General features: G+C 39.2%; 1 protein-coding gene across 1 annotated transcript in view; it reads left to right on the top strand.

Moving 5' to 3' along the window:
- SEMA3C (semaphorin 3C) overlaps window positions 1-12,906 on the top strand; it is a 251,274-nt gene that overhangs the window by 133,504 nt on the left and 104,864 nt on the right. Inside the window, exons 4-6 of the mRNA XM_019509496.1 lie at window positions 296-358; window positions 6,316-6,435; window positions 11,225-11,315. Coding sequence (XP_019365041.1) covers window positions 296-358; window positions 6,316-6,435; window positions 11,225-11,315 — 274 coding nt within the window. The remainder of the gene's footprint in view (window positions 1-295; window positions 359-6,315; window positions 6,436-11,224; window positions 11,316-12,906) is intronic.

Genomic DNA, 12,906 nt, shown 5'->3' with positions numbered 1-12,906 from the left:
TAGAAACAACGGTCACAAGCTGGCAGAGGGTAGATTCAGACTAGACATCAAGAGGTGCTACTTCACTGTCAGGGCAGCTAGGATCTGGAACCAACTTCCAAGAGAAGTGGTGCTTGCTCCTACCCTGGGGTTCTTTAAGACAAGGCTAGACAATCACCTTGCTGGGGTCATTTGACCCCAGTACTCTTTTCTGCCATGGCAGGGGGTCGGACTTGATGATCTGCTCAGGTACCTTCCAACCCTACCAACTATGAAACTATGAAACTAATCTTATTTTATTTTATTTTCCAAACAGATTTTCTGGCCAGCATCAGCAAACAAAGTTGAAGAGTGCAAAATGGCTGGCAAAGATCCTACAGTAAGTTAAATACAACCATTCACAACAATTAGATATTTGGCAATTAAGTCAGAACACCTTGAGAACAGCCAAAAACAATATCCAAGGGGTGTTTGTTTTTCTTTTTAAATGTTCCTCAGGCAAAATTTGATAAAGTGAAATTTTCAAAAATAAGGATATTTGCATGGTATATTGTTCAGTGTGAGACAATTGGAAAAAATGTACTGCTTATTCTGACTACTTGATCTATGATTTATGTTTTTAGTGATGGATTTCATTAATAGTGGATATGTCTGTTCAGGAGCATATTGTGGACTGCTAAACTAATGATCATTGAAGTGTCTGGACCAGCTGTCAGTATATGGTCTTCTCTTTGAAAGATTATTTGCAAACTGGTAGTGATTATCCTCATTTTCCAGCCACACACAACATTGGCCATAAAACTTCCTTTATGATTTCTGTAAAAAAATTGTGCAGATATCTGAGAATTAACATTATTTCATTAAAACAGGTAAATGTGACACACTGGCTAGGGACAGAAGCTACACATAAACTGGTTTAAGTGATCAGAAACTGGTTTAAACTAGTAACAGAATAGATATTCAGTGCACATAAACCAGTTTCAAAATGGCTGAAACTGGTTTAAGATAAACCCGGTTGAATATATTAACAGACTTAACTGATTTAGGTCAAACCAGTTTATGACACTTCTGTCCCCTTCCTGGTTCAAATTAAATCACAGTCCCCCAGTATCCCAGCGTGCTTTGCAGTGATGGGCTGGGCTATGCTGTTTGCTCCAGAGAGCAGGGCTGGCCCCACCCCTCTGCTTCCTAGCTGGAGCAGTGAGGGCTGGCTCACTGCCCCACCAGGCAAACCCCACCCAAGGGCCTGGGGTCAGGGACAGGGTTAAACTTCCCTTCCCCCAAGTACAGAGCTGCCCTGCCAGAGAACCATGCTCTAGCACCCCCCTCCCCATCTTCTTGCTTAAGCTACTGGAGGCATGCAACCGCATTTCCTGAATCAAAAGTGAATGTTTGTTCATTTTCTTATTGATTCAATCTTTGCAGCTTAGATTAACCTGCAAAGACTGAATCAATTCATCCTCAGGCTTTATGACTGTTTGAACTTTGCCGCTATAATTCCATGTGTAAATTAAAACCAATGATGTATAGGTCTTACATCGGTTCCATATTTAGCCGTTGTAAACTAAGGCAGAAGTTCTGCAGTCAGGTGTGTGCAGATCCTGGCTTCAGTAGGGAAGTGTTTGGATAGAGATGCCTCCCAGAATGATCGAATTACAAGGTCAGATACCAAGGTCTATATAAACTTGCACTTGTCATACAGTAGTACAAATTTTAAGTGGTAAAAAATAGAGTATTTACTTGTAAAAAACATTTATTATTCTTATCAATGTTAGTCAATGGAGCAGCACCATACCTTTTACCTCTTTTAATATGAAATGATCCAGTTTTCCATTATATCATGTCTTCAGATTCAATTGTTTTCCCACAAAAAAGATGTTTAATCATTAAAGTTGCTAATCTGAAACATTATAATTTTCTCAATAGCCCTCTTTCAGAGAAAGCTAGTCATTTTTTCTTTTCATTCTGGTTTTGATCCAAAGATAAGTGAAATCAAAGGGAGCCTTTCCAGTCTTCAAGTCATGCCATCATGCTTGTGTACATTCAGGATCATACCTGGACATGTAACCATGAGCATAATATGCTTTTGGAAATAATGAGCATGATCCATTCATGAAGTAATACAACTCCCCTTTGTTTCAAAGAGATCTGGAGCAGACCCAGTGATTTGATTTTATTAACTGGCCATTTCTTCAAGTCAGTTATCCATGGCTAGTGACATGAAATTCTAGTTTCAGGTACTTTCATATTACAATAAGTCAACTAAATCCATATTACAGTAGATTTATGTCTTTCCTACATCTACTCTCATTCAATGTAATTTTGATTTACCAAAAAGGAACAATGTTTGACTGCTGAAGCATAATGTAGCCTTTGCTATAAAACCTTGGAAAATAATTTAATCTAGTGCTCCATGACAATAGAATGATTCTTTAAAAATAATTAAATTAAGGTTGTTATGGCAGCATATTCGAGTTCCCTTTCCAGATAATTATCACAATGAAAAATGTGGATTTTCTTAAGGACTCTGTATAGCCAACTATGACAGAATACTTCTTGATATCATTAGTACTACAGCATGTAAGAACCTGGATCTAGCAGTTTGTTAAATTGTAGGAAACATAGAAAATACAGCATGGAGAGTAGTAGGTGATCACATTTGAACTGAGAGTTATGAGATGGTTTAAGTGCTGGGTTTTGCTGTAGTTTTTAATATAGAAATCCCATCTGTCTTATTCAGGCCTCCAAATATACAGTGACTGTTGTTGGTGTTTGTTTGCTTGTTCGTTTTGTAGCAAGAATACATCTGAACATGGGAGCTTTGGCCAAGTGGCAATATCTAAAATATGTGCTGTATTAAAGGGGAAGAGGGAGGGGACCCTAATAAATATCTCCCTGCCCTATTCCTCAAGAAGCTTCTTTAAATTTGATTTCTCAAGAATGAAACTTCTATAGCATTTCATCAGCAGCAACATCTTGAGGTGCTTTATCATTGAGGGCCACATTTCTAAGCATAGCCACTTTTTTACACCTAAAAATACTTGTTGATGTATTTAATTAGGGGTTCAATCTTGTAGCTAAATACTTTAAGGCTTCCATTTGCACCCAGATAAAATTTCAGCTGCTTTTTTGTGCCTGAAGTTCAGGGTACATAAAAAATAACAGGTACAAGAATAGAAACTTAACTCAATCGGAGCGCTGTGTCCAGCTCTGGGCACCACACTTCAAGAAGGATGTGGAGAAGCTTGAGAGAGTCCAGAGAAGAGCTACCCATGTGGTTAGAGGCCTGAAGAGCAAGCCATATGAGGAAAGGCTGACAGATATGGGACTGTTCAGCCTAGAAAAGAGAAGACTTCAGGGGGATTTGGTGGCAGCTTACAAATATTTCAGGGGAGAGCATCAGGGGCTAGGCAAACAACTATTCACCAAAGCACTGCAGGAGAAAACCGGAAGGAAGTCATAAACTCCTAGAAGAAGGGTTCAGACTGACTATAAGGAAAAACTTCTTTATGGTTTGTGTGACCAGATACTGGAATAGACTTCCAGTGGGGTGGTGCAGGCACCTTTCCTGGAGATCTTCAAAGGGAGACTGGATGCACACCATCCTGGCATTATTTGACCCCAGCAGTCTTTTCTGCCTAGAGCAGAGGGGCTGGACCCAATGATTTCACGAGGTCCCTTCCAGCCCTAAACTTCTGTGAATCTGTCAGAACAGTTAGAAACATTGACCCTAACAGTATGTATCCTTATGGGTTAATAAGTCTTCAATGCTAAATAAAACAATTTAAAGGGCTAGATCTTCATTCTGTTGAAGTTAGTGATGGGTTTATTCTAAAAATCAATCATCAAAAGCAATGGGGAAAAAACAATACTACTATTTGCAATGTATAATTCAATTTTAGTAGCCTGTGTTATGATTTAAATGCTAATGATCTGGTAGGAGTGGAGGAAGAATTAAGACTGATGATTAAAACTATTCTGTCAGGTATATTAGAATAAAAGTCAAACTCATGTCACTGGAAGTAAACGATAAACAAGTTTACACTTAGCGGAGTACACTGAAGATCAAAAGAGAAATGTAGAAGGAGATGTTAGAAAAATGTAGCACTTCACACAATCAGCTGTGTATGATGAAAACAGTCAAGTGTAATTCTTGTCAAAGGAGATTAAGAGTCCCAAAGCTTCACTCTGATTGTCTGACTACTGATATGAACTGCAAGAGACATGCTCAGTAACACATGAGATGATGCTGAACAATTATCAGCCTTGACAAACAGATTGTTTGCATTCCTACTTAGTGCTGTCTTTGTGCTATCGTCTAATCTCAAACAAGTCCGATTTTTAAAAAAAGGAGCACAAGAGCAGGAAAGGGCAAATAAGATATAGAAAGATAAAAGCTAGTGAATTTCTTTAGATTGCAAAACATTATTGATTTATTCATCTGTTTCTTTTAAAGGTGTGCAGTTACAGTGCCCTGCCTTGGTATGGTTGGGACTGAAGAAGTGCCAAATTAATCATTTATCAAACGATAGAGAGTTCAGTGGCAGAACACTGGAAAATGTTAGATATGGGCAAGGGATCAAAAGAAAGTTTCTGTCTATCTTGCTGGCCCCAGCCAGTGAGACAAGCATTAACATCTAAGAACACTGATACAAAGCCAAATTTTATAACCTGAGCCAGAAAATCCTCCTGTCACCTCATAGAGCAGACATAAAAGCAGCATTCTTCCCTCTGGCTTGAGGTTACACAGTATGTGTGGGCTAGGTGTACATCTTTGTTTAGTCCCTTACTTTTTCTCTGCCCAAAGGATAAATAACCATTTCCTGCATGGAGCTGACTTTGATTTTGAGTGTATTACCCTGAAGCAAAGCTGTTTTTGAGCACAACAGTGATTACTGATTGTAGAGAAAAAGAAGGACTCCAGGAAAACTCTCAGCTCTAGGAAAATAATGCATTTTTGACCAGGCACTCAGAAAATAGCCCATCTAATGTGATGAGGTAACACGTTTCTATGCTGCCCAGGTTTCTTAATGAGGAACCATCTTTTTGCTAATGTGGAACTACCGACAGTTGCATAGCCACTTTTCAGGTGCCTTTATAAACAGGTGTCATACCACAGCACCATTATAGATTGAATAGAAAATGCGAATGTCTGCAGAGATAAATAAAATGTACAGTTTATTGAGGAAGGATTAACTCCATTGACTGGAAGGCGAGTGATGGATGGCCTAGGTTTCTTCACTGAGCTTATTACGTACATACAACTCTTACTGACTTGAGCGGACATTGTGCGGTTGAATATGGAGGCAGGGCCAGGCTCCTGAGAAGTGAAATTTTGGAGAAGAAACATCTGTGTGTATAACCTAAAGTGAAGCAGCAGCTGATCAGTGTCAAGAAAGGAAGATTGAGGGGAAGGGCATGTTAGGAGGAGATTGGGAGCGAATACTGAGTAATATGGACCTTTGGTTTACATTTTCTTTGTGTACACTGCTTTGAAAATGGAAGAGCAGGTTTTCAGTGTGTGGCAGCATTTCATATCCATGGGAGATTGCTTGTGTTATGAGCAACTCAGACTCTTAATATTTTGGAGGGAAACTGTCTAGAGAAATTATATGGCCTGCAGGAACCGTTCCCCCCCCACCACCACCACCTCAAAATTGCTGGTGTTTAAGAGAAAATCTGTAAAAGGGGAAGAGGCATCTTTTCAGAGACTTTGTTAAAGGCACTGAAGACTAAAGGTAAATGGCTGCTTCTCAAAGGGGCCTGATTCTTCCCGTGCAACATATGGATGGCTCCTACCTAGAGCAAATGAAATTACCCCAAAGCCTATATAGTAAATGATCAGGTTCCTTAAGTGGATAACCCCAAATACTGTTGAAATGTTGTGTTTCTCTGAGCAAGGGGGACAAGCTATGGAAAAACAGCATAGGAAGATTTCTCTGTCTCTTCACACTGCATGCTTCTCCTGGCCCAGTCATGGGTATCCTAAGAGTAGACCAGGCTGGGGGAAAAGGCTGCTAGCTAAAATGCCCTGTCCATAGAAGCTATGACAATCCTCAGGTGAGAACAAGAGCACTGTGTCCCTCCTCTAGTGCCCACCAAGAACCTTTGTATGAAGCTCTTGCTGGAAAATCCTAGGAAGAGATCAAGGCTTTGGCTTAGTACAAGGAATTACAAAGATAAAATGAGAGACTTCATGTTAATCAACGTGACTAACTACAACAAGCATATTTTAACAAATAAGTTGAACACTACCAGCTATTCATAACCCTTAGCACATTCAACATCTAACAAGAGTTGTCTGAATGTTTAGTAAATCTTTTTCTCCCCCAACAGCATGGCTGCGGAAATTTTGTGCGCGTGATTCAGACCTTCAATCGCACACATCTGTATGTATGTGGCAGTGGTGCCTTCAGCCCAGTATGTACATATGTCAATAGAGGGCGCAGGTCTGAGGTAAGTTTTGTAAATTATTCTTCTATTATTTCTGTGTAGATGTTATTGTTGTTGAACAAATGAAGTTACTGAAACTTCGTTCAATCTTTGAGTCTGTAAAACCGGGACTAGAGATCTTTTGGCATTGGTTTAACATAGATATAGCATAAATACAGCCATTTTCATAGTTTACTGACACTTCTGTTTCCATTTGCAGTGCTTACTAAAAAACATACCTGTGAAAATGTTGGAAAATATTTTCATAGAATTTGTCTCAAAGAAAAACAAACAAAACAAACCAAACAAACATGCATTTTTTTAACTTGTTAATTCAGTTCTTGTTAATGATACAAAATTTTAGGAAAACTTTGGAGAGAAAAGGAGCCAGTTGAGGTGGGGAGGGAAACGATTGAATGTAGGCCTCAGTTGTTCAAGCACTTATTTGATGAGATTGACTACCCGTGAAGGTCAGGCCAGATGTAGGTTTCTGTAGGTCTGAAACCTAAAGTCCTTAGGCTGCAATTCCTATTTCTGTAAAACTTTCATTTAGGCTATAAACATGAGTTACACATAAAGCAGTTTAAATGATCAGAAACTGATTTAAACTTGTAACAGAACAGAAGTGCAGTGCACATAAAGCACTGCACATTTCAAAATAGCCAAAACTGGTTTAAGATAAACCCGACTGAATGTAGTATCAGAGTTAACTGATTTAGGTCAAACCAGTTTATGGAACTTCTGTCCCAGACCCCTTCCTGGTTCAAGTTAACTCACAGTCCCCCAGCATCCCAGCATGCTTTGCAGCCCTGTGCTGTGCTGTGCTGTCTGCTCAAGAAGAGCAGGATTGGCCCCGCCCCTTTGGTGTCTAGCCAGAGCATTGAGGGCTGGCTGGCAAGGGGGTGGAGTGGGAAACCCATCTGGGGATGCAGCCTGATCTGCCTAGTGAGGTGGAGCAGCCCCTACCAGACTTTTCTCCATTGGAGTGGAGGGGGTGGGGGTCATGGGGTCTCTTTACCTCTCAATGCTCTGGCTAGAAATGAGAGGGGCGGGGCCAATCCTGCTCTTCTTGAGCAGACAGCACAGCACAGCACAGCGCTACAAAGCATGCTGGGATGCTGGGGGACTGTGAATTAACTTGAACCAGGAAGGGGTCTGGAACAGAAATTCCATAAACTGGTTTGACCTAAATCAGTTAACTCTGATACTACGTATCACAGGCCTCACTTGGCTGACTAGATATTACTTGCCCCACAATTGAAATCATTCACCACTTACTGTACGATATAGTGAATGGCCAAAACATTTCTTCTGAAAAGCAGACTCTTGAACTATTACCTGAGCTACTTTGTCTGCCTTTTGTTTCATTATGTCGGCTAAACATGTAAAGTCCCAGATGTTTCATAAATGTATTTTCCAGGGCTCGTGATTCATATAAGAAATGCTTGTTTCATTGCAAATACAAATAGGTAATAAATTGGACAGGCAGAATGAGAAAAGAAAGCACTTGTCTGAGTTCTGACTCTGCTGTGGTATCTGGCTGAGATTTACTCCTGCAGGCACAGTAAAGTTCACGTTTTTTGGAACATGGGGAAGCAGTTGTGTTGAAGAGGAAGAGCAGATGGTGCTAACCTGGAATTTTACAGCTATGGGAAGGTAGCTTTAAATGCATTATTGGGATTGTAGCAGGAGGACTTCAGGTTCCAAGACTATAATCAGCCTGATCACTTATTTTAATGGGAGTAGGATTGTATTGTACATTCTGGCCAGGGCCCAGCCTAGAAATAGGGACTGCCAGGAAGGATGATAAATAAGTGCCTCTCCTGGCCACCCTACTTGGAGAGATGCCAACCATTTTGGAAAGAGCACCAACTAGGTCTAGGGCCCCTTGTAGGCTGAATCACTGCAGTCCAACTCATAGTGGAGTTTGCATCATTGGGGTTTCTGGACTCTGCGTGCAGAAACACAGGCACACAGAGCAGTGGAATGAGTACATCCTTCCCCCCGTATCACAGAGTAATCCATTTCTCTCGGCACTAGAAGCATTCTGTTCCCCTGCTCTCAACTCAGGAACTCTCAGTTACTTTATCCTAATTATATTAATCTGCATTAATTTTTATCAGGAAATTAAATTCAAAGTTGAAAATGTTCTTATTTGGGAAAGAATCAGTATAATATCCTTTAATAAAAAAGAAAACATGAGTGCTAGGGCCATATCCTATAGCCATTTTGAAGGTCTCTGGGTTTTTTAAAATTTTGTCATAGCTGTGATTTAACTTTTAAAGAGAAATAAGACTTTTCTAGATGAAGCAAGATGGTAAGATTCTTAAGTTAGAAATAAAGACATGTATCTGGGAAGAACAAAATTGGTTTCATTTAGCCTATGTTTGTAAGTGCATGCCTATGATCAATTGATTAAATAAACTGCTGTTTCCGATGTCTGGAGTCTGTCAGACACTTGACTGTAGGCATTGTGCTCGCAAAGTTATTACTGCCCAGACCAACAATAGCACAGAGTACAGATCTCAAATAAAATAAATCCCTTCATGTCTATTGCGTATACGCGTGCAGGCCTAATTAGGAGAGGAGAGTGAGGGATTATAAAGTGCTGGTGGAACTAGTGAGAAATTGCTTTTTTTAACTTTTCAAAAACAGTAGATGTTATTATTGCATCTCAAATATGTCAGTATTGCCTACAAATGTGATGCAATTTTCACAGGTGTAAAATTGCTGTTTTAAAGAAGCATGACTGTTTTGTCCCTGGAAGTTATATAAAGAACCATTCAGCATGACAGTCAGAACCAGAGCCTAGGAGATCTGTTTTTTCTCTTGGCTGCTGCACAATTGTACTAAGAGGGCATCCATAGTGGAGAAGCACAACTTTGCCATCTTTAGTTAAATCCTCTTCTCTGAAGTAAAGTTTGTAAAAAACATTTTTTTGCTTCATCTTCTGATCCTGTATCTTGGCAACTCAACTAATGGAAATTGCTCTTTGCAAACCAGGAAAAAATGCTCCTCTTGACTTCATAAAATAAAGACCTTGTTTGGGCTCTTCTTTGCAAGTGAGTGAGGAACAGCAGCTAATGAACTGCACAATCTGAGTACTGTTAACTGAACCAAGTATGCCCTTGTGTCAGAGTATCTGCAAGAAGCACCAAATAGCAGTTATGTGAATGAATTATAAATTATTAAAAATTAGTTTCATGAATATACAAAATTAATATGGTTCTAGTGGTTCTGCCAGTACATTTGTTAAATGTGTAATTATTGAACATGCAATAAGGAAAAATAGCAATATTCTATTTAAAAAAAAAATATATATATATACATGCACACATACACACATACATACGTGTGTGTGTGTGTGTGTGTGTGTATATAGCACATATGAATACATGTCAAACTGCATATTCATTAAAACACTGTGAAAATAAAGAGATGCATTCATGATTAAAATATTTAGTGGATATAACTAATGGGATGGATAGATAAAGCTGTATAGAATTAAATTAAATTAAAATGGAATTAAAATAATAAAAAAATATAAATATAAAGTAACAATAAATGGTTTGTATTGCGACAACATCCTCTTTACATCCTGTCTCACTAATAAGAGAAAACACCAGTAACAGGATGATTTGTCTTATTAGCAAAAGAGGATGTAATGAATTTCTGGCCCCATCTAGTTTCCACTGAAATGAGATCAACATCATGTAAACCTCATTTGTATTGGTTTTCTTATGAGCTTTTGAGAACTATGTTTTATGCTGTAATAGAATCAGAAATTGCAGGGCTAGAATAGACTGCCTTTGTTCAAGGCCCTCTCTTCCAAGCACCTCACCCATTTTAAATTAAACTATTGTGTGGAGCATATACAAAAATCATACATCATCTAATCACGTTTCCTAAGTCTCTTACCACAGTAAGAGACATCCACCATTTTTTTATATTGATAAAACATCTGCTATTATAATGTTGAGTGTAAAACAAAAAATGATGCTTTCAAGTGGATGAGCATACTTTAGGATTTCTTTTGTATGACTGAGGGGCTTGCAAAGATCTAATGAAATTTTTATGGGAGTTATTCAGAGGGAAGTTATATTGCAAATGTGTTTAGCTGAAATATAGTTATAATTAGCAGCAGATATTCACTAGACATGTCTACACATGTGCATTTACTGTGCAGCAACCAAAATTACTGTGTAGCGTGGGCACACGTCTATACGTGCACACTCATACTGCGCAGTAAATATGGCAATTACACCAACTTGAGTGTAAATTTGATACCTGCATAGTGTGTGCACTGACTTGGGACTGACTTTGGACCCAACTCAGACCACACAGCATTAATGCACTTTAATGCCTGCACATGTACATGCCAGCTCATTCCCATTTACTGCACAGTAAATAACAGTGCAGTAAATTTAAGCTGGCATAAATGCACATGTAGACATGCCCAATGAGTACAGGAACAAAACCACTGTGACATTGTTACATACAAATAAACTTGGTGTTGGTTTTGTCAGATAACATAACTCAAAAAAGGTAGGTAGAAACAGCTTACATCTAAGAAAGTCCTAGAATTTGAAATGAGTGAAAGTTAATCAGGCATAAATAAAAATATATATTCTACAATAATAATGAAAACTAATCATAACAGTTTTATTGCATGGAGTAAACTAAATCCAACAACAATGCTGAGCATTATTGAGACTGTTAGTTGAAAAAGCCAAAACAAAAGCTCCTTGAGGAATTAATTTTAAGTTTCAAAGCTTTCTTAGAATTAGACATGATGTATGTGTCTATATTACAGGAGCAAGTCTTCAAGATCGACTCAAAGTGTGAATCGGGAAAAGGACGCTGCTCTTTCAATCCTAATGTGAACACAGTATCTGTTATGATCAGTAAGTAAAAATATCCAAGGATTCTGGATGCTTAAATCATTAATACCCTGTACGGTATGAAATGATGATGATGCTAAAACCGACTAGGCAAATGAGAAGGAAACCACTTTCTTTATATTGTCAGATAGGATTCTTTAGCAAGTCTACGTGGAGCTACACATGGATATGTGGAGAGAATACAGAGGCCAGCACTGAGGAGGGAGGACCACAGAATTTGAGGTCACCCCCGTTCCATTTTGCACATTTTTACAGGAATAGGTTCAGCTTCCTATCACTTCATCCAACATTTTCATGTATAAACACTTTGTGATTTTAATACCTGCTCATGCATTATGGCCATTTCTTCGAACTCATTTAATCACTTAAACCCAGCATCCTTCCAGTCATTTTGAATTTTATTTTTGTTGCCTTTGCCATTGAGCCCACCAGTTATTGCCACCATCTGTGGTTGCCTTTGTTTAATTGTCATGATCAAAGGCTATGACATTATCAACTAATTTCCATATAGAAGGGCAGCAAGTACAATAGCTAATGCACCTTGCATCTACCATTGGGTTGTCTGGTACAGCACTCACTCTTTGCCCTTGCTTAAAGGCCCAGCACAACACCTGTTTCCCACTTAAGACCTACTTATATTCTTAGTCGAAAAATAAGGGATCATAGGTCTTTTGGAGCCTAGTCAAAGGGCTGAATTTCACCTATAGGTCAATGAAAGGAGCAGAACACACTTGCCACCTGGAGTACATAATGACTGAATGCTCACTTCAACCTACCCATTCTCCAGTGGCCAGCAAACTAGATTACAGGCCATGCCACCAAAGGCTAGATTTCCCATTGTCCTGCATACTACATTTTGTAAGGTAGGTGCAAAGCATTATGGGCCTGCTATTCATTGATGCAGGACATTTGACACTATTTTGATGGCATAAAGGATTTAAAATGGTTAGAATAACATAAACAGGCTATAGCATAAATGAAAATCAGACTCTAAATTCTGAGTTATCATCATTGTTGTACTCCCTATTTTACACTTACTTTGCCATATAAATGATAGCACAATGGGTGATGGAAAATCCTCACATAGAATCATAAAAAATTAAAGTTGAAAGGGACCTCAGGAGACCATCTAGTCCAAAACCCTGCTCAAAGCAGGACCAGCCCTAACTAGATCATCCCAGCCAAAGCTTTGTCTAGCCAGGTTTTGAAAACCCCCAAGGACAAACTTTCTACCACCTCTCTGGGTCACCTGTTCCAGTGTTTTACTGCCTTCCTAGTAAGAAAATTCTTCCTAATGTCTAACCTAAACTTTCCTTGCTGCAACTTGAAACCATTGCTCCTTGTTCTGTCATCTGCCACCACTGAGAACAGCCTAACTGCATCCTCTTTTGAACCCCACTTCAGGTAGTTGAAGACTGCTATTAAGTCTCCACTTAGTCTCCTCTTCTCTAGACTAAATAAGACCAATTCCCCCAGTCTTTCCTTATAATAAACCATGTTCCCCAGCCCCCCTCACCATTTTTGTTGTCCTCCGCTAGACTCTCTCCAATTTGTACACCTCCTTTTTGTAGTGGCGGGGGGGGGGGGGGGGGGG

Source organism: Gavialis gangeticus, unplaced genomic scaffold (genome assembly GCF_001723915.1).
Source record: "Gavialis gangeticus isolate Ggan-Ray unplaced genomic scaffold, GavGan_comp1, whole genome shotgun sequence".
In the NCBI taxonomy this organism is placed as follows: Eukaryota; Metazoa; Chordata; order Crocodylia; family Gavialidae; genus Gavialis; species Gavialis gangeticus.
Note: the sequence above shows the minus strand (reverse complement) of the source record. Positions and strands in the feature narration are given on the sequence as shown.